This window comes from Drosophila hydei, unplaced genomic scaffold (genome assembly GCF_003285905.1).
Source record: "Drosophila hydei strain 15085-1641.00,03,60 unplaced genomic scaffold, DhydRS2 tig00008144-arrow-arrow-pilon, whole genome shotgun sequence".
In the NCBI taxonomy this organism is placed as follows: domain Eukaryota; kingdom Metazoa; phylum Arthropoda; class Insecta; order Diptera; family Drosophilidae; genus Drosophila; species Drosophila hydei.
Window position 1 is genome coordinate 1,650,481 of NW_022045849.1, and position 26,742 is coordinate 1,677,222.

The window sequence follows — 26,742 nt, forward strand, 5'->3', positions numbered from 1 at the left end:
AATATTATTATTATTATTATTTGCATCGTACTCTCGTATCGCTCGTATTTTTAGGGTATTAGACTAATTGCATTAAAGTAGTAATAACTGCGGATTATCAACTTGCTAGCGGCGTGTATGTGTGTGTGTTAGATAAAGATAATCTGAAGCATATATGCTAGTAATCTATTATCTAATTGTACACACTATATCATCAGCATCTTCATTATCATCTTGTGTGTGTGTGTGTGTGTTTGTGTATTTCATTATGTACAACTATCTGGATGCTGGCTCTGCTTGCGCTTCGCTTTTGGCTCCTTGGGATGCTGCTCGATTGAGGGACGACGCGGATTCCCAAGCGTGACTAAAGCGCTCGCCACGGCCAGCCCGGCCGATTGGCCGGCAGGTGCTTGCGGTAGGCCACCTGTCAAATAATGAAAAAAATACATATATTAATAAGCTGTTTCAGAGCAAAAGGAAAATTAATACCTAAGCAGCTGTATTAACTGAGCAAGCCAAAAAGCTATAGAAAACTTTGTTACTTTAACAAGAATTGATCCCTATCATATAATATAAAATTCCTCTTTAATATATATATATTTTTTTATACAATAGAATACTTTTGCTCAAGTAAATCTTAGTTACTTTAAAGAACAGTTCAGTAAACTTAAAGATTTGCACAAAAATCAATCAAACTTCAGATATAAGAATCTTTGCAAAGAAGTATATGTCTATAAATATATTTAGTTATTTATCTAGATACAGCTGCTTTGATATAAGAAACATCATCAACATAAACAAGTGTATAATTTGAATTCGTAAATGGATTGTGCGCTATTTTACAGATAGATTGCGATCTGGTCTATATAGTATGATATAAATCGAGCTGCTGTTTCATAACAATATATGGCTCTAAAAATGAGAGTTCAAAATAGAACGTTGGCAGCAAACAATGGAATGGCTATAACATATTGTACCACACGTTTCGTAAAAGCTTGAAGCTTAGTTTAGTAAGTTTAACAAATGTTTAATTAATAATAATTATGTCCTGCGCTCCATCGATAAATAGACATATATACTATATACACTAGGTACACACCCGTGGGCAGCCGGACTAGAAGCGAGAGCACTGCGGCTCGATTGCCATTGCAGGGCTCCAAGGCAATTGGACTGGGACACTCCTGCAAAAGCGAAACGTTAAATATGCGCACATTGAATACTCTACTACTATTCACTCACCTTTTTGCGTTTTTTGGACATGTTGGCGATGCCCTCCAGCGTCAGGCTCAAGTCGATTGTTTCGCGTGGTTCAATGTCAACCAAAACCTAATTGATTAATAAGTGAAGGTTAACAAATGTGGAATTATAGGCCATATTGGATTGGTTACCTGTGAGAATGGTCGACTGGCCATTTGCTCCATTTCGACAAAGAGACGCTGTCGCCGGCGAAACATATCGTACTTTTGCTTGATCTTCCACAGCACGGCGGCCATGAGCAGGAGCAACAGAAAACAGGATGAGAACGTTATGAAAAATTGCTGTAGATTGAGCTTGGGATATTGCGAGAAGGCAATTTGGATCCAAATCGGTGGCTGAAAATCATGAACAAAGACATAGAACGTGGTTAGCGAACTATTGTCATCGGCCGATTGGCCAAATTGATATTCAGTTTTGGGGAAACGATGCCGAAAGGTCGAACAGTTGATGCCAATCAAAATGAGGCGTTCCGGCATGCCGGCACGCTTCACCGATATATCCATTTTGGCTGGGACACTGCACGTGATGGTGAAATCAGCATCGATTTCGGGCTTCGCCGGTGAATTGCGAAAATTGATTTGCGTAAAGTGACGATCCTCCTTCTTGGACAAATTGAATGTGAACTGATAGTCAATGGTGAGCTCGTAATAGCAGGAGCCCCGCAACGGGTCACCAATATAGTGATTCTGTGAATCACATTTCTCGCAGTGATCCCCAACAATGCCTTTCGTATTGCAATAGCATTTGCCCGTATCCGGATGACAGTAGTCGCCCTGATTATTGCACTCACAGCGCTGGCATTCGCCGCCATTGATCGCGTTGCCCCAGTAGCCAGTGCGGCATTTTTCACAGTGTGCACCGATCGTTAGATTGCTGCACGGCTGCTCGCAGTGCTCCTGATCGTTGCACGATGAATGACCATTGCAATTGCAGCGTGGACAGGACGTAAAGAACCAATGGTTCAATGCGCATTCAGTTTGATCATAGGGTGACAACGCGCCCCCAACAACGCACTTGCCCAGTCCGGTGTTGGAGCCGTTGTCACACCATCCACACGCCGGATCATCCAAGCACTGCTGGCAGCTATTATAATAGCCACACTGGGCACTGGACAGAGCTGTTGTGCTGCCCGCACTGAGCGCCGTGATGGGCGCCGTACGGCATTTGGACGTAAATGTGGTCCATTCCCGGCATTGGCCATACGGAAAACTGGCCGTATATGCATTGCGATCGACACAACGCTGTTCGTTCTGACACCAGATGCACTCATCCTCGGTGCAGTTGTGGCAATTGGTTTGCGACGCGCACGTCGGACGGCACAAGTTGTCGTCGTGACTGCTGCGATTGTAGGGCGCACCCGAGGCAGAGATGTGACTGCGACAGCGATTCTGTTCAGCATCCCATTTGCATGCTGCATTCGACATGCAGGCGCGACAACTGTGCAACTGCTCGCATATGGATTGCACGAGCTTGTCCTCGGTTGCTGGGCAGCTCTCCAGGCGCTTGGCATTTAGAGGCGGAGCCGCAGTCACCGGCTGGTGGTGCCCATGCTGCCCATGCTGAGTCGAGGTTGAAGAGTCGGCAAAAAATATCGATGCCACCGACGTAGTCTCCCGGCAGCGTTCCTTGCTGCACACGCCATTCCCACAATAGGTACAGCCGAAGGTAGTCGATACGCACGAGTGACAGCTGCTTAGCTCCTGGCAGCGCAGCACATGATGCAAATGCTCCGAGGTCATGGTTATGCGACTCTTCGACGGACAGGCCACATAATCGTAAATAGCCGAACGTTGTACCCGCATTATGTTGATGCAGCGCATCAACTGAACATCCCAAATGCATTTGACGCCGGGTCGGGCGCTGGTGCATTTCTCCTCCTTGGTATAGAAGCTGCATTGGCCGGCATCATAGCGCAGCATATCGTTGAGCAGCTGCCCATTGAAGCCGCCATAGATGTACAGAGCATCCTCAAACACCACCGAGCTGTGGCCAAAGCGTGCCAGATCCGCCTGCAAATGTGCAGGCATTGAATGCATATGCCACGAGTCGCAGTACACATCGTAGATGAGCAAGTCCTGACTGTAGCATTTGGCGCCATAGCTCTGCGAGGTATCATTATGCGTATTGCCGCCGAAGACCATCATCAGGCCCGGATTCACAAAGTTGGCCGTGTGCAGCAGCCGCGCACTGGGCGCCGACGATAACAGGGTCCAGATGCGCGTGGCCGGCTCGTACGCAAACAGTCGAGAGCTCAACACTTGGCTGGCATCGCTCTCCGACACAATGCCGCCATAGATGTACAACTTTTCGGTTAGCAAATCGTAGGCAGCGCTATGGCCGTAGCCACCTTTAACCACATAGCCGTAGGTCTGCAGTATCTTCCACTCGCGTGTGCCAAAGTTGAACTCCTGCACTGTATTGAGGTAGCCGTATTGTGGCGAATGCCCAAATATCACCACCATATACTGATAGTTGTTCTTGTCCCCATAACCGGGCACAAGCGTCGCCGTATGCCCCGCCACGTGCAGCGGCCCACACATCGAATACGTGCTATTGCATGGCTCTGTCTTGACCGTAATATTCTCCCACATCTTGGCCGACACATCGAACGACCAGAGCTCATTCGTAATACCCTGCGATTTGACAACGCCGCCATACATAAATATCTTATCGCCATACATGACCGTGGAGGCGCCATAGCGTTTCTCGGGCACTGCTGTACCGTTCTCCGGATGCGCTGTCTCCCACACATTGCCATTGAAATCGTAGGTGCTCATTAGTTCGCCCCGCCCATACGATTCGCCGCCAATGATGTGCAGCGTGTCGCGCCAAACGGCGGCGCCATGCGACGCACTGCCCGACGGTGCCAACGAATGCTTCGGATGAATCGTACTCCACACGCCGTGCGCTCGCAGCTGACTGCAATCGTCGCCGCCATAGCCATCATTGCATTCACAGCTGCCGAAGATGAAATATTATAGTTCTTATCTACAACTCCATTAGCATAACTCAATTAGTACTTACCGCTCCTGCTCTATCCTACATATGCCGTGACCCCGTGCCTCCGAGCAGTTGTTTGGACAGGCGGCCACATTGCACGCTTCGCCCCTGTACATGGGATCGCATAGACAGTCGCCCTCATTGCATGTCCCATGCCCGGAACACTCCAAATCTGTAGAAGTAAAGGGTTTTTCCAAAAATACATAAGAAGATGATAAGGTAGGCGAGATTTCTTTATCTTTAGATATTATATATAGTAGTATATGTTAGTATATATAATAGAACATTATAATATAGTATGAAATATTATTAGTGTATCACAGTATAGTAGTAGTAGCATAGCATAAGATAGTATAATGTAGATTAGTATACTACGTCGTTGTATATAGAGTGGTATGTGATAGTATAGTATAATATGCTATTATAACATGGCGTTGTATAAAATAGTATAGTTATGCTATACTATACACAATGTACCTTAGTATAGTATAGTATAGTATAGTATAGTTTAGTATAGTATATTATAGTATAGTATAGTAGTATAGTATAGTATATTATAGTATAGTATTCTTCATTATAGCATATACTAAAGCACGGAATATAATGGTATAATTAAAGGTAGAGCATAACGCAGAATATATCTTAGTATAGTCTCGTATAGTATAACACAAAATAGCTTAGTGTAGTGTAGTATAGTATTCTTCATCATGTCATATAATATATAGTATGGTATATGATGGTATGTTTAACGTAGTATACTACAATACAATATGATATAGTATAATATATTAAGGTATACAGTATATACTAATAAATTATAGTCTAACTTAATATATATCTTAGTATAGTCTTGTTTAGTATAGGACCATTGGATATAGAACTGTGTTGTGCTTTATATATTATAGTATCATTATACATATTATATTCGATTATATATCACATATATTATATTAAATTATCATTTCTTATAGTTCAATTTATTTATTTTGTATTTCTTATAAGAGCTCTTGAAAATTACTCATGACAATTTCTAGTTAATTCTATTTCTAGTTATTGTTTATATAACATTCACTCTTTAAGCAGGGCACACCCATCTTATCTTTAGTGTAGTATTAGAGACCTTAATAAACTCTATCAAGTTATATGTATAATGCATAAAGTTTTCAGTTTCATAAACAACTTTTGGGAAAGCACACGGGAACCATTCGATAATTTATAAAATGTAGAAATGCCAATGATTAATTAAAATAAAATTAAATAATAACTAAAGTAATTCATTTTGTTCACAATAAAATTATATCTTATAGAATTGATAGTTTCAGATAAGAAAATATTTCGCTCTTACATTTTTAAATTAACTTGAAATTGTTTTACAATTTTAGTTGTTTCTTAGCTTTATGCGTTTTGAAACTTTCAACCTAATCATTATTTTATTAGTTTTATCTAAAAGCTAATAAGAGTGAACTTGAGAATTTCGTGATGTAATTGCTTCTAATTCTCAACCTCTTCCAGACCCACTTACCGTCACTATCCGTTGGACAGCCATTCACTTTGTATGTCAGATAGAAGCCGGACATATTGTATGCATCATCGCTGAAGAAATGAAGTAGAGCTGTGCCCGATCGCGCGATGACTTGCGGCACACGGCGTATAGAAAAGTTGCCCCGATACATGAGGCCGCTAGAAAAAGGCGAAATAGAGAGAATCTGATTAGCCAGACACTTCAGTTAAGTTATTTTGTAGACTCACCTGAAGACCGCAAGTAGGGGCGAATCAACGCTATCGCCATCGTATATATACAAATGATCCCAGCCGCATTCCGTGGCAAATTCTCGCAGATGTATGCGTATGTTAGAGGGACGCGACGGATTCGAACTGTGACGTCGACCCCAATGCGAATGATGTGCATCAATTAGCCAGCTGCACTTGACGCTCACCGAATAGTTGCCCCAACCATCGTGTATAGTCCCCATGGGATGGTACATGCTATAAAAGAATTGCAGATACAAACATAAGAGAGAGAAATTGAGGTAAGTAGGAGAAAATTATAAGTTTGATACTCTCAGAGTAACCCAGGGCATAGATAATCTGTAATCAGACTTGATATCAACATAACTAAAGAACAAAATATTCTTTACCTCTGTAGGAATTGAGAGTGTCCAAATTTGTAGTTCTCAAGTTATGATTGTAAAGAATGTTTGAAAATGATATACTCTGCAATAGACCCCAAGTTCAAGGTATTCCAAGAGAGGAATTACATTAATCTCTGTTTATCTTACGAGAATTCGCATTTTAAGTTTTATGTTTGTAACTCTTGAAGTACTCGAGTTACTCTTAAGTGGATTGCCTTCGTAACAGACAGAAGCTCCACATATACAATGTGTGATATATTCTTTATCTCTGTAAGACTTACGAGAGTTCACAACGCAACTTTGAAGTATTTTTCTCTTATTGTTCTCGAGCTATGCTTGAGTAGAATAGTTGAACAGATAATCTGCAATCAGACATAAGTTCAAGGTATTTGCAAATTGAAATATTATCAATTTCTGTTCACCTTACGAGCATCCACATACCAAGTAGTTATCGAGTTTTGTTTGACTAGAATATTATACAACAAAGTTCGATTTTGATTGCTTCCAGCTGCCTATGACTGACACTATCCAACAATCAATAGACCCATTTTTGTACACACTTTCGCTGAGGCATAAAAAGCGCTGAAATAAATCGAATTTTGATGGGACTCAGCTTCGATTCGAGGCTCACAATTACACATGTAAATTGTGGCCAGATGACGTATGCTCGATCTGTGATTCCCTGACCCTCCTTGTCTCTGTCCAGTCGTCTCTTGACTCTTTCAAGATAATTGAATTTGCGAGCCAACGCAAATGCAAGCTTCATTCAATTGATGCATACAATGAGAGACTCTACGGCATGTGGCATGTGGCATGAGAAACAAGGCAGAAGCACCGCAACTGCCGCAACGCTCTTTGTTATTGTTGTTATAGTAAACCGTCCAGCCGTCCAACTGTCCAGCTGTCTGTCTAGGCGTCCATCATATCCGTTTAAAAATAACTGCTTTCTTTTCATTTGCCAACAGAGAGACACAAGATGTGCTTATTACTTTGCCGTTGTTTATTTTTTCAACTTGAAAACAATTAACTGCGCCAAGTACAGTGCATCTATATATATAACTATGTCTATGCCTTGATAGAAAGCGCCCCGCCTCCATCATAGCTCCCTAGCCTACTTTACAAGTGTTTTCTCAACTTTAAGCAAACAGCCAAACCCAATAGATTGCAATAATCAACACATTTCAACACATTTTAGAAACAGCTGAAATTAACTCAAACATTATATATATATATATATATATATTTATATACTTATATATATATTTAGAATAATGGCCAAGTCAGGCTTAAGCAGCGCATAGAATGTTTCATTAGAATTTATATTGCGCATTTCCATGGACACTCACGTCATGGTCGAACGTTTTTAATATGAACTTCAACAATATACACAATAATAACATTGCAATCGGGCATGAACAGACTGAAGATTACCCGCTTTTTGTTCACAAATAAAAAAAGCTAAATAGGAATAATATTTAATAGTTATAGGTGTTACTGTAGAGTAGTGTCAATGGGGTAATGGGGATGCAATTGCATACATCTCAAAAACTTTTAACATTAAATCGACATAGCTATCTATATCCTCCTATGCCTACTGCTGCTATATATCCTTTCAATTTTTAATTGGCTATATCGAGCTAAGAGAAAAATATAATCTTAACAAAGTACCAGATGAGGGGATACACACGGCTATATACCCTATATATACATGAAATAAATATAAAATGTATACTAATAATTTCAATTATTAACTCAAAGAGTCGTGAATTGATTTGTTTTCATACGAGATTAGCATTATACGAAACCAATTCACCCTTTTCACTTCAAGCATGAGTATAACTCATATTTGGCTAGTACTTATTATGGCCTTTACTGTCAACGGTGAAAGTCTGGCTAGAAATTTACATAATTTTAATTATTTATTATTTTACTATTGTACATAAAGTGAAGCACAGAACTTTCCAAAAAATTTCTAGGCCATAAATTAAATAACCCATAATTAATCTTTACATTTTTCGTAAATATTGATAGATAGATCTTTGTCAGTATTTCACCTCATTTATATAATATCGATAAATATCGTTTGTGAAAAAAATATTTAAATTCTTAATTCATTTTATAAATTCCAGAATTAAAAATCTTAATGTATTCTCTCATATGTTAAACATGCATTTTATGAAACCTTAGATTTGTTTAAAATCGATAATTATCGAAAAATAAATATATTTTACAGTTGAACCTTTGTAAAATATTTTTGTAATGTATGTAATATACTCAGAATGGTTATCAATATATATATGCATATCGCATGAAAATCGATAAATATCGATTATGGGAAAACGTTTCTAAGCCATAAAAATGCATCAATTAATAAATTTAAACGAGTATCATTCGATGTACTTATTATACGCAGTTATAATCAAGGTCGATAAATATCGATTTTCCAACTATGATTTTTTTTAGCTAAACGAAAATTAATTTTACAATATTTGTACTTTAAGATAGATAAAACATCTTGTTTGGCGGTTTAGTTGCGATTGTAATATGTATTTTTCTCTACGTTTTATTGTACATTTATTTGTTGGACAACTATATGGTAATGATATAAGGTTGACATTATGATATGATATGGTGCACTAATCCGTTCGCTTTCACATTTTATCTAACTAACTGTCATAAAAGCTAACAGCTGTATCCAGTTTTAACTACGAAATTAACGAGCGAAAAACCAGACCAAATCTATTAGAAACAGAGAAAAGTGCAAAATGAGAAAAATAAATAGAGGCTGTAAGTAAATTTCAAAATGTATGCGCTTATAATTCGCAACTAATTTAGACGCACAGTTTTTGCATCAGAAACAATTAAGAAATCTCTGGTGGGGAGTGATAGACTACGAAATACTCTGTATCTTGTACAAAACGGACGATCGACTTAACTATATCGACTTGAATCGTCCCCGTCAAGAAGATATATAATTTATGAAGTCTGCCACGCCTTTTTTTTTGACTGAAACACACATTTTTACAAAACACTTCAATGGGTTCAGTGTATATAAGATTTGAGAATACCCTCAATAAATAATCCTACAAGTTATCGGCATATGCCATTTTTAATCACGTTCACAAATAGATTAGAAATCTAAATATGATATGTAGATCAAAGGTGAATGTAACGAAATGATTAAGTAAACCTACTATTTTTGGTGAAATAATTTGCATAGGCATATTTGATATTATAGTTTGAAAATATCAACTTCTCTTAAGGTATTCATACATCAAAACAGCCTCCTATTGAGGAGCTTAATGTCAACTTTCTTAATATGGTTTATGGATCATAATTTCCTCGTTTAGATTGATCATGAAAGACATATGGCAAACTTCTTGTAGAAGCTGTCTAAATGTAGAAGAAAAATTGCGGCTGAATGCTAAACAAATACGAGTTGCAATAGCAGAGAGAGAGACAGATAAAGATACAGAGAAATAGGAAGACGAAGAGGGCGAGGGAGTGGCAGAGGCACAGAGACAGGTGCGTTGACGCGCTAATGGGGCACACCGCAAACGTGATAACGCCTTTTGCTATTGATAAGCAAGCTTGGCCAAATTGAGGCTATGCCATATCAGCCGTAAATCATTAAACTATATATGAATATACTATATATATATATATATATATATATATATATATATATATATATATATATATATGTATGTACGTATATACTTATAGCTACATATGCGCCTGTTTCTTTCTCATTCATATCGTAACAATGGCTATCGGTCAATGGAGACAGCAAAAAAGAAATGAAACTAAAACATCGCAAATGGCGACAGTTAGATAGAAGTCAGAAAGCACTGAAGATAGTAGCTAACCGACTACGTAATGCTCTATTTTTGCAACTCATCACATACATAAGTAGTCTGTAATCTCTCCTTTACATAAGCATATGCAAAGTCTGTAGATTATTCTATGCATTTTGTAAACACAAAAACTGTGACACAGTATAAGACGCTATAAATATACACTAACAAAGCTAACTGTTGTGTTATATACACTGCTGTCAAGATATAGAACGCCCTTATCGAGCACACTCTGTGCAAATACCCGTTATTATGAAACATAAATAAAATGTCTTATGAGCTTTATGAACTTTTTGCTTTTCTGATTAGAATAAAAGTTGATTTGTGCTTGAGTGAGTTCGTAGTCGTTGCTGAAGCAAAAGCAGAATAAGTAGAAGAAGACAGGCTCAAAGCTAAGAGCCAGGTAATTAAGGCATGCACTCTGATTGGAAATGGTTGAGGAAGACGAGAGAAGTGCGAGAGACACGAGATAGAGACAGTGGTAAAGAATGAGCGCGTCAGAAATGGGCGTAAGCGCGTAGAAAGCACACAGTTTAACGAAAAGAACGATATGGGAAAGGCGAACCAAACAACAACAAAAACTAATAACAATGCGAGTATGAATCTGAAAATACCCAGTAAATTATTAAATTATAAAAATTATGGAAAAATAAATGTTTAATATAACAAAGTTATAAAAATACTTTTTTACTAGAAGCTCTAACTATAAACTAGAAACTTTCAAAATCCATTCTTAGTGTACCTTGTCTCGACTTCTGATGTTAATATGTTGTATATATACATATGCATATACTTATTTAACAATTCCTAACACGTCTCAAACCGCTTTTATCACGCCAATCTATCCCTGTTCACGCAAGCGTACAGGGTATGTGAGAGAAAAGAAAAGAGAACTGGAGACAGCAAAGTGGAACCCGTCTAACGAGAATGGGCACCAGCTCAAAAAACTAAACCGTTGGTTGACACAAATCAGCCACAAACAAAATAAAAATAAATATAGAGTGCACAAGCTGATTGAATAATACATTTTTAGCGTTCACTTTGTCTACAGTTATTGTTGTTGTCGTAGTGAATCATACGGCGACAACGATAACTGCATTAAACTGAAGGAATGAGAGAGGGAGGGAGAGAGAAACAGTACTTGAATACTAACCGTACTTTGCCGCCACAGAACTGGCAGGCAGGTCCCTGCCAGCCATCGGCACAGATGCACTGTCCGTCGAGGCACTGTCCATCGTTCTGGCAAGGATTTGTGGTGCAATTGTAAGCGCTGGCGCTATGTAAGCCACTGAAGCAGCCATGGAATAGCAGCAGCGATAGCAGCAGTAAACATTTTCGCCTATATTTTGCGTTAAATGTGGGCGTGTGTGTGCTGTCGCAAAGTAGGCTCTGATGATGATGTTGTTGAGGATGTTGTTGTTCTTCTTGTTGTTGTTGCTGTTGCGTGTTTATATCGTAGATTCGGGTGTTGTTGTTTGTGGAGCAAAATGTTGTGGAAGACGAGCGTTGTTTGGTTTGTTGCTTTGTTAGTATATTTGCGGATGAGAGCTTATGCTTATTTTCCGCATGCTCCACCAAGCACATTTTTCACTTTTGCTGTTTGGCTTTTTTTGTTTTTGCAATTTGTATTGAATTTTCACACACACGAATGCGACTTTTTTGATTTTCGCAGCGCTCGCATTGTGAACTGCACAACTTCTTGCACAATTGCAAATATAATGCTAAAACGAAGCACAAAATGCACAGCACTTATCAAACACCAAAAAGGAACACACAAAATTGCACAACCTGATGGGCAAATGTAAAGGAAAACAGTTGTATTGACTACTCTGAGCAAAAACAATATGTACTAGTCGATAGTGCTGTAAGAGCTATCGACGATTCAGTGTGGCGGCTAGTCGATGTGTGCTGCTCTCACAAATGTTGTCCACTTACAACACTACCAGCTACCAAAGGCGATATGCGATATCTATGTTTGTGCAGCAAATGTAAATTCAATGTTTACTGCAGTTAAATGTAACCATATCCTTGATATTGTGGTATACTAAAACTAAAATTTTCTAAATATTTTCAATAAGAGCTTGCAAACAGTGCTAAACAATTGTTAATGTCTTTAAGTTTAACTGTGGTGTTAAACATACAATCCACAAATATCGATAGTAATCGTATATCAATTTAATTTTTTAAAATTAATGAATTTACACATTTTAAATTGCAACTAACTCACTATAATAATTTATACGACACGCAACTGATATAACAACTGATTACTGTCCAAATTCTTATGCAAATATATTTTTATTGGACTTTAGAGTAAAATATTACTGTTTTTTTTAATTGAATGGAATCTATGTGACTCCCTGCTCCTGTTATCGAAACAGTCGAGCTAAGAACCAGCTCCTTCACAGTTCGATTGCTTGGTGTAGCCCTCGCGTGCGTTATAAACGCAGGCGAACAGCTCAACCCGATAGACCTGCATAGCTTTTGTGTTTAATTAGTGTAATTTTCTGACTGAAAGTAGCATTTATTTTAAAATAATGCGATTTATTAAACGCGGTGAGGTGAAAAAAAAATATAATTGTTCGTGGTCATCTATGCTAATTATTATATGGAGTTAGTTAAAAAAAATCAATACGCTCGAAATGAACAAACGCCGCAATGAGCGTACACAAAAGCGCGTAAATTCCGTTAGTTTGACAGTTACACTTGCGGTTTCAGTGATAAGAAATTGAGGATGCATGGCGCATGCGCGCTCTTCTTCGCTCAGCTCAACGTCGAGCTGGCTTCCCCACTATATTCCTGCAGAGCTCGTTCATTCGGGCAGTCGATGCTCTGAACTCGAGGTGCACGGTGCCTGCTGTTATTTGCTAACGGTTATTCGCGTCTGTGCCGCTGCATGTGCGTGCCAGTGAGTGAGTGTGTGTGTGTGAGTGTGTGTGTGCATGCGAGTGAGTGAGTTAGTGTGTGTATGAGTGCGTGCCAGTGTGTAAAACAAAAAAAGGAGAAAAAAACAGCCATTTATAGAACATTAGCTTTAACGAATGCCAAAAACACAAAACTTAAGTGCTGCAAAACGATAATTAGATTTGCAATAGAAAAAGGAAGAACCACAGCAGCCGTGCTCGCAGTCGCCTTTGCCGTCGCCGACGCAGGTGAGTTGTGGAATTTTTGTTACAATGCAGCTTTGTGGATTTTGGGTGGTGGATTTGCCCGCTGGCATAGACAGACAGACACAGAGCCGAATGTCTATACATGCGAGGCGGGTGTGTTGCTGCTGTTTTTGTTGTTGTTGTTGTTGTTATCGCTACTGTTGATTACGTTCACTACTTAACGTTTTCTTCACTTTACTCTATTTAATTCGCACTTAGGTGGGCTTTTTTGTAATACAAATTGTAGGCACGTTTTTCGATTAATCCGCGCAATCGATTGGCATTGGAATTCTTCTACATTTCATATGCGTTATTGAACACAAGAAGCGCAAGGGGCGTCTCATTCACAGAACAACAACAACAACAAACACGGCTGCAGTTTTAATGTGTGCCTTTAGCTTGCATTTTTGGTCGCAAAAAAATACACACTGACGCTAAGGCACCATTTAGCATGCAGTCAGTAGTGGGAGCTGCCAACTGCTAATTTGCATATGTGTATGCACACACACGCACCCATATGCACACGCACGTTGCGTCCGGCAATTTCTCATTTTGCATAATTTCAATGACGGCGCTGCTAGCGCTGCAGTCAACGCTAGTGCCAGCGCCAACGTCAACGTCAACGCCAACGCATGGCCGCCATTGCTTGCTCTTGATCCGCTTTTTTCCGCGTTCTCTTTGAGAAATTATTTTTAAATTTGTTGCGTTGTTGTTGGAGGCTCTGAAGGCCGTTACATTTGTTTTATTTATTTTCTATGTTGCTTGCGTCGTTGTTGTTGTTTTTGTTTATTTCTTTTTTCTTCTTTTTTTTGCATTATATAATTTGAGTTGCGTTGCGAGGCGACGCGACGTGTCGCTGTTTGGCGGTTTCTGCGGCAAGTTCAAGTGCAATTTGTATATATGTATGTGTGTGTGGGCGAGGCGGCGTTTCTGACGCCCTCTTGCGGTTGGCAGCAAATGTTTTGCCAATAGTTTTGCCAATGGCAATAAGCGATTGTTGTTGTTGGGCATTTTGGTTATTTTTGCATAACTTGGCCAACAACAATAGCGAACAATGTAATAAAAAACTTGTTTATATTAATGTCAATTGAGAGTTGCTCGACTACATAATGCCCTGTACCCATACCAAGTACTGTTTGAAGTCTTTTAGTGTTGTCATATTTGAAGTAGGTTAATGCTTAGTTATATTTCTTATTATAGTCTATTTTTTATTATGTTTTTTAAATCTATATATATTTAGTAGAGTATTGCATAGTCGGCTTTTTACATTCGCTCAAACCAATTTGCCACATTTGTTATAGTGTATCATCTAGTCAGTTATACCCGACCTATTACATTTTGGTATGTAAAATATTTCCTGTTGATTGAGTTTTGATAATCCGTTATAAGCTTCAGATAGTTGTCGTCTCGCATGCAGCTATTATATGTCATAGAGTACAGGGTATTACTGAGCGCATGCACGCAACAACAACCAACTCCAATTACGTCCATTTATGTGAGTGAGTGTGTGTGTGTGTTGTTAGCGCCGCTGAGGCGCACAATTTTCCAACTTGCGGCATTGGAACATGAAACAGGGGTTGAGTTTTGGTTTTGGTTAAAGTAGAAACAAATTATACGATGCCGCCCGCCTGCCCTGTCTCTCGCGCCTGCCTTCACAAAAAAGCCCCCGCATAAAGTCAATAAACAAGAGCCAGCAACAACAATAACAACAACAACAACAACAACAACAACACTCTGTCAGCTTTTATATTTCCCAGTAGAACGTATTTAACCTACCCGACAAACAGACACAGAGCTGAAAGCCTCCATCTCCAATACGAACAGCCCAGCAGGAACAAAGGACGTTCTCCTCTCGCTTCTGCTCGCTTTCTTTTCTCTATTTGCCAGAGTTGTTTTGCTTTGCTGTCATTTATTTCGTCATTTATGCAAAACTTTATTGCTGTTGTTGTAATTTTATTTAATATTTTTCTTTTTGGCAGCTGAGCTATTTGGCCATTGGCCAGTTGCAGCTTCAAGTGCGACAATTTAGATGCATTTGTTTTTGCTTGCTTTGTGCAGGGAAAGTTTTCTTGGAACAACTGCTTAGTCTTTACCCCTTTTTCTCTTGCGCACAGCGCCCTCTGTTGCTTGTTGGCTGCAGTCATCTATAGCTGCTGCATTCCACAATTTCCATTCACATAACTTTAAGGCAGTCGTTCACTTAGTTGAGTTTTCATTTGGAAATGTTTTTCGTATTGTTCATTGGCGTGTGGCTAATGAAAGGTCAAAAAGGAAAAACTTCAAGCTAAGAAAATGAAACAAGAACTAACTGTAAACGTACTTCAAGCGCATTGCAAATTAGCACTTGCGGCCATTTTTAGACCGGCTAGGCTGCGCTTTGAACTCCTTTGCGTCGACAAGAACAGGAACAACAACAATCAGAGTAAAAGTTAAGATAATTATGCACAAAGGCGCAACTTGAGACCAAAAGAAGGAAAGAACGAGAGCGTGGGACTGAAGTGCGAGGGAGATGGCGCAAGAGTTAGATTCTTGTCGAGGTGCCTGGCATCTAAGAATTCTGTGGCCACATGCAATCAGCAACAGCAACAACAACGCACACAAAATGCTCTACAAAAAAGTTTGTTGTTGCTGTTGCTGTTGCTGTTGCTTGTGCCTTTGCCTCATGTTTTGCTATGCATGGCTGCATTTTCATTACGCAGCGTTGAACTAGTTTAAAGCAGCTCAAGGACACGGCTCGACATGCCTCGCTTGACATGTTGTCATCAAATACAACAACAACCACAACTACGATAGCAATAAGTACAACATTAATCAAAAATCTAGGCACGTTATAAAAAGTCATAAAACCTATTAGACTTGCTGTATATAATCCTGCTACATGAGCTGGAATGTAAAGCTGAAACTGTAATATATATATTTATAGAATATATTTAATATATATCTTAGGATGAGTTCATATATAGAGCTATTTTCAGCCACGATTAATATTATTTATTTCATATTGAAATATGATTTATGAATGTATTTTTATTTGAGTATCATCATTATTATTATGACTATTACTAGCATTATCTTTATTGTTGTTATCATTAGTACTATCATTATTATTATCAACATTTTTATAGCCTGAACCCATAGGAAGTGGTAGTTAAGGTTAAATTGCTTTTACGGCAGGTAGAAGAAGATTTGGCAGACCCCATTAAGTACACATATTCGGGATGAGAACGAGCTGAATTGACAAAGCCATGTCCGTCTATATATGTCTATCCTTATGAAGTCAAAAATTCATAGTACGAGCTAATCATATTTTTCGATAACTCAGCCTATTTCCTTATAAACGATCAATTGAGCACAATTCGAGATCCAACTCGGAAAGGTCTCTGCCATGATAAAAAATATTTCCCCGCCTCATTCCCACAAAATTTGAATAAAATAGTATTTCAAATAGTTGAGAAATTTCATTAAGAAAGTTCAACTAGAAGAAAACTTATTCCAGCATTAATTTCCCAAAAGTAAAGCCCATAAGCACAGTAAGCGGAGCACGTGCTTATGTATGTGTGGGTGTATATATGTGTGTGTGTGCATGTGCGCTCTGCTATGTATGAACAGCAGCTCTGAACAGGATTCAGGGTATTTGCCAACTGTATACCCCCGACAATCTTGTTTATTTTAAGGCTCTCTTTTCATTACAAAGTTAAATCACACTTCATTTTGAGCAGCTGTTCAATGAACTACATATAATTGATATTAAAACAAAACTATTTCAGCGTAATTGGCTTGGCTCAGTTATTAAATTACTATCTAAAGCAAACTAGCATAACAAACGCTATGTCAATGAACTCAATAAAAGCTGTCTATTTACAAAAGATGTATTAGTTTATTGGGACTGACACTGAGAGAAAAGACTGCCAGAAAAATATATGTATGATAATTATGCTGATATATTTATATTTTCATAAATATATTTCAATATTTATATACACAAATCAATTCAGATTTCTCTGCTCTAACTTTTCCCTAGCATTGTATAGGCCCAGCTGTTGGCAGGGTAACAGCATGCGTTGCGCATAAAAATGTTTTTCGAATGCCACCAAAGGCACTTCATTGGCGCCTTTAGGCCCTCAAAGGCATTTAGCTTAACTTGGCTTGCTTCGCCGAGCCCAAAAACAAAAAAAAAATGTGACAAGAACAAACAAAAAGAAACTAAAACATAAAAACAAAATAAATAAGCGCCTTAAATGCGCGCGTACAATGGGGCGTATGCTTAATCCCGTTTAGGCAGTTTAATTGCAACAGCGACAAAGTTGGGAGCGAGAGTGAAAGTGAGAGAAAGAGAGAGCGCACTAGAGAAAGCAAAACTTATGTGCACGCCTTTAATCTAGAGGATTATATATGTATATGAATGTGTGTGTGTTTGTGTGTGTGTGTGTGTGTGTGTGTGTGTGTGTGTGTGTGTGTGTGTGTGTAACAGTGCTTCCACATAATTAACTTTTAATGGCAAGGCCGCGGCTAACAGAAAAAAGTGTTGCCTACTTCTGAGCGTTGCAGCGAAACAAATTTTGTCGCCTACGAGCAAGGTTTATAGTTTACAGTAAACACCATAAGGCAGCGACAAAGCAGTCACAGAACATTTTTAATACTTACATAGAAATTATAGTTAAATAAATAGAAAAGTTGTAGAAACAATTCGCTTAACTAAAGCTTAATAATGTAGCTCAGTTTTTATTTAATTTTACAATTTTTAATGAAAAAACAATGTAAATTCCAGTAAAATATATAAATATATATTTTATTTAAAATTCCAATTAGGTTTTGTTACAGTTTCTTTTAAAAAATTGTAAAAGAAAAGTTTGGTTTTGTTTTGAAATTATAAAATTTGTTGTCAAAAGTAAGTCAGAAGTTTGAATTTGAGCAGCTGCAGAGTTTGAGTGTGCTTTAGCCAAGTTTTACTGTACTTAAGTGGCGACTATTTTTGGCTAGTTTCTTGGACAGCCAAAAGCGTCAAGGACAAGGCTGACTGCAAAGTTTGTTGTTGCTGTTAGTTGCACATTTCATGTATTGCTGCACACCTGCAGCAATTGTACGTGTGGCATGTGGCAAGTGTCTCACACTTCTCTAGACTCTGCTTGACACTTGGACAGTTTTTCGACGTCGCGCTCATGAATTTTGCTAAAGCTTTTATGCATTAGAACAGCCTAGAACCGCAGCTCAAAAGCAATAGACAGCTGCAGAAGGGCAATAGAAGAGGAAGGTGAAGCAGTTTAGGAAAGGGAAAGAGAGAAAGAGAGAGAAAGAGAGGTAAGAGCAAGGAAAGGGCGAGAACTGAGAGACAGAAACAGTTCGCGAGGAAACTTTAAAGCAGCTCGCAAAGATTTTACTTGATATGCGAATGCCTGTGTGTATGAGTGTGTGTGTGTGTGTCTGTGCATAAAAGTGGCCAAAAGAACACGTACAAAATATGGCTCATGGCATATGCGCAATCGTATATTCAGACATAAGCATTTGCTTTGACTTTGATTGTTTGACAGGGCGCAACCAAAGGGGGCAGGGGCAGGGGCAGGGGGCAGGGTGCCGTCTTTAAAGAACCTTGGCCAACAACATGCTTGGCTTGTGATAGAAATTTAATTGTAATTTAATACAATGCAGAGTCAGAAAACTTATCTGGCAGGCAAAGAGCAGAAAACAGAACAGCAAAAAGTTGTCCCTCTGCTGCTGTCAACATTTGGAAATGTCATTCGATTGTCAATACGGGCAGGCACCCCGGGGCGTATACGCAATCAAAAATTGTATATATATCATATGACAAATTCAATCAGACAAAGCGCACGACCTAATTGAAGTGTATGCGTTGCCAGCGGCCAAAGACAAATGTTGATGTTGACTTAATGCCCAGACATATAGACACGCACACACAGACACACACGCACGCACACACAGACACACACAGCAAGGCTAAGCGTTAGACAGGAGCAGCTCAGCAGCTTATCAATTATTTAGACATATTTTGAAACATTGTCGTAGCACTAAGTGATAGACAGTGAAGGTATACAGAAAGAGAGAGAGAGAGAGATAGAGAGAGAGCGTAGATACTCTTGATAACTTTTTACATTATTAAAAACCCTGCTGGGTGTAGTTTGGCAAATTGGTATACCAATATTGAGATACCCTAGCAGAGTAGAGTGCAAAATGAAACTTGATTGATAAATAAACTGAGTTAGGCTATGGGAAAGACTCTGTACTTCCTTACTCATGCAGTAACTACACTAGTTTAGTATATATATTAGTTTAATTTGAGTTGTAGTAAAGTATCTATGCTGTTATAGTTACTATGCTATATGCATTTCTGATTGCTATATTTCAGCAGCTGTTTAAATTTTCAATAACTTTGAAGTTTTCATTAAGATTTGCCATTTGATCAGGAATTGTCCAACCTTTGAAAATATTTAAAAATTAAGAAATTTTATTATGAAGTTGTTTGTCAGCCAGGCAAAGTTTAAGCCTCAGCTGAGTCTTCTTGAAACTTCAGCTCATGCTGAATAAAATCCTTAAAGCAGTCAAAACGTTTTTGCTGCCATGAAACCAAATCAATTCGGCCATAAATTGAGCCTAAGTGTTCTGATATTCCATACACAAAAATAACATAATATCTCAAACTGGTTCACCTATATATAGAGCAAACTTGCTATATGTTCTCTGCTATACATGGAACACATTCTGGCAGAATTTTAATTAGTTTTGCTAGAGCATGAAAGGGGGCCACAGCTTGTTAACAATTTCTGCATTTCAACGCAATATTTGTGTATGTGTGTGAGCTTAGAGTGTAGTTGGAGTCAATGCTAGATAGGACATGCACATATGCATACATGTCCTGTTAGAGTCTGTGGAAGCGAAGTTTCCACACTTGCCGCTAATATCCAATTAGCGTGCGACGCTCGGTGTGCCGGAAAGCGTGCTTCAATTTGTCAACCCCTATGCTAGATAGCAAGCATATGCCACAACAGGCACACACGCACACACTCACACACACAGACCTCAACTCCCTGTGCTGGCAGCTGGCTGATAAGGCAGCTTCCATGGCATTAGCTTTTATTGTTAAATTAGTTTATTGGCTTGTTAAACTAGAAACCGATAATCAACGCACGCTCACTCGTTCCTTTCTAGCAGCATGTGCGTGGCATAAATCAGTAGCATCAACCACAACACCAACGCCAAGAGGAACGCGAAGAGGAGGGAGAAGAAGCAGGAGAGTGCATTGTTCTAGCCAAGAAGCGGAAGCGCAAAGTGCTTTTCGGAACAGCATAAAATGCATTTACACTTCGAACGGAACATCAACACAAAATGCGACTGCACAATACTCTCGCTCTCGTGGATGGGCAAGGTGCCAGATGATATACCCGAGGTAAGTCCATACCAATCTTAATGGTCAATAGCTATTAGAGTCGACCCGCACTGCCTGACTGCCTTGGCCCTTGTGTGGTCGTTAATTTCACAGGGCATCCTTTTCCAATATTAATACAATAGATGCCGACAATGTCCATTAAACTGTCCGAGCACTTTAAATTGCTGCCGGTGTCATTAGATGAGCTCAACGCGCGCAGGGGCGATGAAAGGAGGGCGAAGCAGCGAAGGGGCGAAGCTATAGACATATGAGCGTGATAAAATATAAAATAAGGGTATATACGTTATATGAGCTAAGCCCAGGCATTAGCACTAAATGCTCGTGTAGACAGATTAAATATCGAATTTGTAATATGCGTGTGAGAGCTTAAGATATAAGCATAAAGAATATGTTTAAATATTAAACGCGAAAATCGATAAAGCAGGTTTTATTATCTATTATTAAGCGCATTTCAGTGAAGCAAATTGAAATATAGAATTCAACTGATGTAGACAACGTGATGTTGCTGCAAAGTGAAGCGAGTATATTGGTTTGTGGCAGTACTTGGGCTTCTAGGAAGAAATCTAAGTAAAAATGATTTGGAAAGACCAAAAATATATTTTTCAAATGCTTTCACAAAACTTTTTCATTCGCTTGCATTCAAAATTTTAATCAGGCAAGTCCACTTATGCGCCTCTACTAAGTATTCTTGCTGATATGGGATATATGCTAAAATATATGTAGTTATATATTATATATATATCTTAAACAGTTTCCTTTTGGATACTCTTCATAAGTTTCCATTTAATATTTTGTATACTTAGCCTCAAAATTAAGAAAAATTGAGTTTTTCTTAAAAAGATTAATTGTTAAATATTTATTCTATGATTATATATATATATAATATTTATATTAGATAAGTATGAGTATGTTCCATTCCATATATCAAACAAGTTTAAACTTTCAAAAAAGCATTGACAAACCTAATATACTCTCAAACTCTTTTTGAGCAAGCATAAAAAGACAAAATGCTGTGTAATCAGCTATAAATATCAAGGCACAAGCAAAAACAGCAAAGCCTATTATATTATATTAACCGGAGTTTAAAATCTAACCGTTAGTTAAGTTGTTGTTAAGTGCCTTGATTTTTCCCACACTCCTCAAACTTTGTTAGACTTCAATTGGTATCGATTGGTTTGTGTCATGTATGCTGCGGACCCATTGAAAACGGGCAGGCAGAAGGAGGCGTGGCTGAACCCAAATACTCTATATATGTCCTTCTGTTGTCATGTATGCGTGCGTCAATTAGTTCAGGTTGGAGTCAAATCATCATCAGGCGGCGATTTATATTTATGTAGTCATGGAGTCAGTCTACTGGATTCTTCCAGTTGTAGTTGCTACCTGACTTAGGTCCTCTAAATTCTGCGTTTCATGCTTCTTTTTTCAAAATATCGATAACATTTTGAAGAAATCTATTAAAATCGATATCGAGCTCGAATTATTCGAGCGTATTATGTAAGTCTTGAGACCTAGAGTATATAGATTATAGATTATATACAGATACTAAGACTTCGGTGTCATAGCAGATAGAAAGTTGTACTATAGCACAGTTACTACAGTGCTAGGGTATCTTCTAGTCAGTCACAGCCGATTGGCGCTCACTTGTTTTTTTTTCGCTTGAGTTCATTTGCGGCATTTCTCAAGTGTTGGCAAACAATGGCAATCGGAAGTGCTGGACTCACGGCCTGAAACGCTGGATCTATATCTATATTTAGGACTTTCAAAATTGATTTTATGTGTGGGCTCGATATTTCAATGCGCCGATGCTTTGTGTCTGTGGGTGTCTTAACTTTTCCAATTATTATGAACTTTGCCAGCGCCTGCATCAATACAAATGCCATATAATCCTTTTTATATTGAATATAAAAATCCAATCACGTTCGATGCCCCGACGTCTGGGCTTCTGTATTCTTTATCCTGTATCCTGTGTGTTCTTTGTGGCGACCAAATTAAAGTCGAGTGGGCGCCTCAAGTGTGGCGAGTGCCCGCAGCTCCAGTTGTACCTGCAGCCCGCAGTCCGCCGTCCGCTGTCTGACGTCCGCAGCCCGCATATCCCTTAACTCTTTGCCTGCTCTGGTTATCCTCCATTCGTCGGTCTGTTTGTCTTTCTGTTTGCCCATTCGTCTGGGCAAATGCTCCATGTGCAACCAGCTCACTTGCTAGCGATTTATTTAACAGTTTTCAATTTCATTTTCAACACTCGACTGTGTGAGTGTGAGTGTGCGTGCGTGAGTGTGTGTGTATGTGTGTGTTACGTGTGCGGTTAAGGCCACGTGTCAGGGTTTGCGCGTGTCGATTCTTGTGCTCATTCTCATACTCATTCTCCTTCTCTCAAGCCATTTTCATTTCCACATTCAATTCCATTTCCATTCCCCATTGCCAGTTGCATGTAGCCTTTGGATTTCTTGTTATGCCTTTGCAGCAATTTACGGCCGATAAGCTTCTGTTCTTATACCCTGTAACCATTACGACATGCAGCAGCAGAAAGCATGCTAAACAGGACGTTTATACATTCCATTTGCAAGATGGGAATCTTGTTAAGGGCAAAGCGCTTGAAAAACTCCAAGAACTAAGAGCGAGAGTAAGGGGAAATGTGAAGAGAAGGGCAGATAGAAAGATAGAGATAAAAATAGAGGGCGAGAGAGGCGGAAAAGGAGAAGAGAAGGCGATGGAGAGGTAAAGAGAGAAGGTAGAGAGGGTGAGTGGGAGGGTGAGGGAGGTAGAGAGGAGAGAGAAGGAGAAAAAGGCCGAGAGAGAGAGACAGAGAAAGACAAAAAGAGAGAGAGAGAGAGAGAGAGAGAGAGAGAGACAATAAAGTTAAAGGGAAAAAGAAAGTGAAATTTACTAAAGAATGAAGGAAGATAAAGGGAAGCAAAGGCGTCAAGAGATAGAAGATAAGAGAGATTTAATAGCTGGAGAGGAATATATAGCTCACTAGACAAATAAAAAGAGAGAGATGTAGAGTAATAAAAAAAGAGAGAGGTAGAATAAGATATAGACACAGAGTGAAAGAACATGATAGATAAAGAAAATAAGGAAAGAGAGTTGAAAGTGAAATATAGAGTAAGAATCTAAGTGTAAGTTACTTTAGTTATGTATATAGGGTATATCTAAGTCTAGCACATCCAAATTGACTTTCATCTACGTCTGGAATATTGAATTTAATTCAAATAGAATTTCATAAAATCTTAATACAGAGTATCAATTAGTTCATCATGGCTAAAGTTCATCTTGTTTAGAGCATCTTTTGCCGTGGTGCTAAGCAGTTGACGCTTTCAATTCGTTAAATGAGCTCGTCCTTTGGGAGTTCTAACTTTGCTGTCAAAGATAATTCATCTCGGCAAAAAGCCTCGCAAACTCGTCTGTCTTTAAAAATTCCCTTAGCGCTGGCATCACATCAAAGTATTCGTTCAATTTATGAAATATATATATATATATATTTATATATATATATATATATATATATATATATCTATATATCTATATGCACTTATGTATATTTGTCTTTGATGGAGGCAGCTGACTTGAGCCTTGCTGTCGTAATATTTTAACAGACACTTTTCATGGTTGACGACTTGAACTTTAACTTTGGCTGACTGACTGATTGCTTGGCTAACTTGCACTTTATCTCTCGCACTCTGTCTTTCTGTCTGGCTCTTGCTATATTTGTGCTGTGTCATCAAAACCCAAATGTCGCTGGCGATCATAAAACGCAGCTCCTTAAAATCCCTGTCTGTCGCCATGGCAATCAACTGGCTGGCACAATAGACAGCGCTTGACTGTGGCAACTGCCAAAGTCAGCCTCGAGACAAGTGCACAATGTACGCTGCATATATGTCGCCCCTCCCCCAGCACTCCCCATCCCTTTCACACATCCCTTAGTGTTTGCTTAGGGGTGGCAGGCAGCTCAACTTTCGGCGGCGTTTCGGCATAAATTGACACAACAAACGTTTCTGACATGGCCCAAAAATGAAATCGTAAAACGAAATTCAATACCATTGAACACACATATCCACATATACATGTATGAAGTAGTGTTCGTGTGTATGTGTGTGTGTGTTTGTGTTTTAGTTTTTGCACAAAATCAAAATCTCGCAACTGTAACACATTCCATAATGGCATTGTCATTCCCAACGTGGACATTATGCAAATTGCTAAAGAAGTGAATTTCAATGTTAATGTCGGATATACCCTGTAATGGAGCGAAGTAAGTTGTATGTGCACTTACCTCTATTTCTATTTCTATTTCTATTTCTATTTCTATTTCTATTTCTATTTCTATTTCTATTTCTATTTCTATTTCTATTTCTATTTCTATTTCTATTTCTATTTCTATTTCTATCTCTATCTATCTCTATCTCTATCTCTATCTCTATCTCTATCTCTATCTCTATCTCTATCTCTATCTCTATCTCTATCTCTATCTCTATCTCTATCTCTATCTCTATCTCTATCTCTATCTCTATCTCTATCTCTATCTCTATCTCTATCTCTATCTCTATCTCTATCTCTATCTCTATCTCTATCTCTATCTCTATCTCTATCTTTGTCTCTATTTCTATCTCTATCTCCAACCCTACCTCTCTCTCTCTATATCCATAAACCAGCTTTTCTGCTCTGCTCTGCCACAGGGTATCTTAAAGCCAACCAATTCACTTGGGTCGCCTGCTCATTAAATTCATAAATTCATAATTTAAAGGCATAAGCGAGCTGTGAGTGGCTTTCCATGAATGCGAATGCTCGCAAATGCGTTGCTAAGCCGTTTTCAGAAAGTATTTTGCATATTTATGACGCGCTCGAAAGTATGCTACGATTTGTGCTTAGATCTTAGATGCTGTAGGATTTACAGAGATAGAGAGAGACAGAGAGAGAGAGAGACTGAAGATTTTTTGTGAACATGCTGTCAACTTTTAATAGGGCCAATAAATTGCAAAAGCCGTTACATAAGCCGCATCGGGCTAAAATGCCAGCATCCTTAGCTGAAGGTTGAGATGCCAAATGCTTGGCATCGTTTAGCTTAATTAACTGTTGGGCAACTGTTGATGAAGTTCTTGTTGTTGCTGTCGTTGTACTTTACTTTAGCTGTTACTTCTGTTCTCCTGCTCTCCTGCTTTGATCCTGGTCGGTGACGTGGTCTTAGCCGACTTAACTGTAGCTTCATTAGGCAAAGCAGCGCTAAGCATCATTAATAAGTATCTCTTCTACTGCTGACGTTGACTGTTCAACTCAACTCTCGGCATTTGCTAGCTCAACATGTCTCGCTCTCTCCCACGCTCTCTCTTTCTCTCTTTCTTCTTCTCTTTTCATCATTTCCATTTGCAACGTTTTAATTACACACCGTAAAAAATAATCGAGTTCTTAGAGACATTCAATCTGACCCGCAAATGAGCGCTTGGCCACTGACCAGCCTGCGTCACAGGGTATTCCAGTGCACGTGAGAGGGAGGGAGACAGAGACAGAGGGGGATAATACCTTCTAGTTTGTGCCGCTAATTATGTGCACTAGACTGTGCTTATGCTGGGTTTGGCTGGCGGCATTTCATTTGCTTTGCTTATTTGTTTCATTCCATTTCGTTTCGCTTCGTTTTGCTGCATATTTTACGGTACTTTTGTTTAACTATGGGCGCTTGAGGGAGACGAACGCGGGCTAGCGCTTTATTTATGTTTGTTTCATTGCGCGTGTTTTTATTTAATTTCGCAAAGACCATTAAAATACCGAGCAGCTGTTGTTGCTGCTGCTACCTCTAGTTACGTCTCTGCGTTTATTATATTCGTAATGAGTAGCATATACCCTAAAGAGGGAACATATTAATGGGTATATTAGTTCATAGCTGATATTTGCCTTGGATGATATATAAGATTCTATGTTAAGTTTCTATATTGCATTTATCGATAAAGGACATGGCTCTATTGAACTAGTTAGTTAGTTGG

The 26,742-nt window shown here is 38.9% G+C and overlaps 2 protein-coding genes across 4 annotated transcripts in view; one reads left to right on the forward strand and one right to left on the reverse strand.

The window, feature by feature from the left end:
* LOC111603511 (attractin-like protein 1) lies at positions 1 to 12,052 on the reverse strand. Its single transcript, XM_023321127.2, has 8 exons — positions 11,379 to 12,052; positions 5,986 to 6,222; positions 5,759 to 5,916; positions 4,261 to 4,408; positions 1,368 to 4,194; positions 1,219 to 1,305; positions 1,079 to 1,160; positions 1 to 403 (listed from the first exon to the last, which is right to left on the reverse strand). The coding sequence occupies exons 1-8, from the start codon at positions 11,807 to 11,809 to the stop codon at positions 246 to 248; spliced, it is 4,128 nt and encodes a 1,375-aa protein (XP_023176895.2). The 5' UTR covers positions 11,810 to 12,052; the 3' UTR covers positions 1 to 245.
* A 989-nt stretch (positions 12,053 to 13,041) lies between these two features.
* The window catches only part of LOC111603510 (tubby-related protein 4), a 38,245-nt gene continuing 24,544 nt past the window's right edge, over positions 13,042 to 26,742 (forward strand). For 2 of the 3 annotated variants that reach the window (XM_023321120.2, XM_023321125.2), the window contains exons 1-2: positions 13,042 to 13,377; positions 20,539 to 20,773. In XM_023321120.2, coding sequence (XP_023176888.2) covers positions 20,678 to 20,773 — 96 coding nt within the window. In that variant the 5' untranslated portion in view covers positions 13,042 to 13,377; positions 20,539 to 20,677. Of the gene's footprint in view, positions 13,378 to 20,535; positions 20,774 to 26,742 lie in introns of all 3 variants that reach the window. The other variant, XM_023321123.2, reaches the window with a different exon arrangement.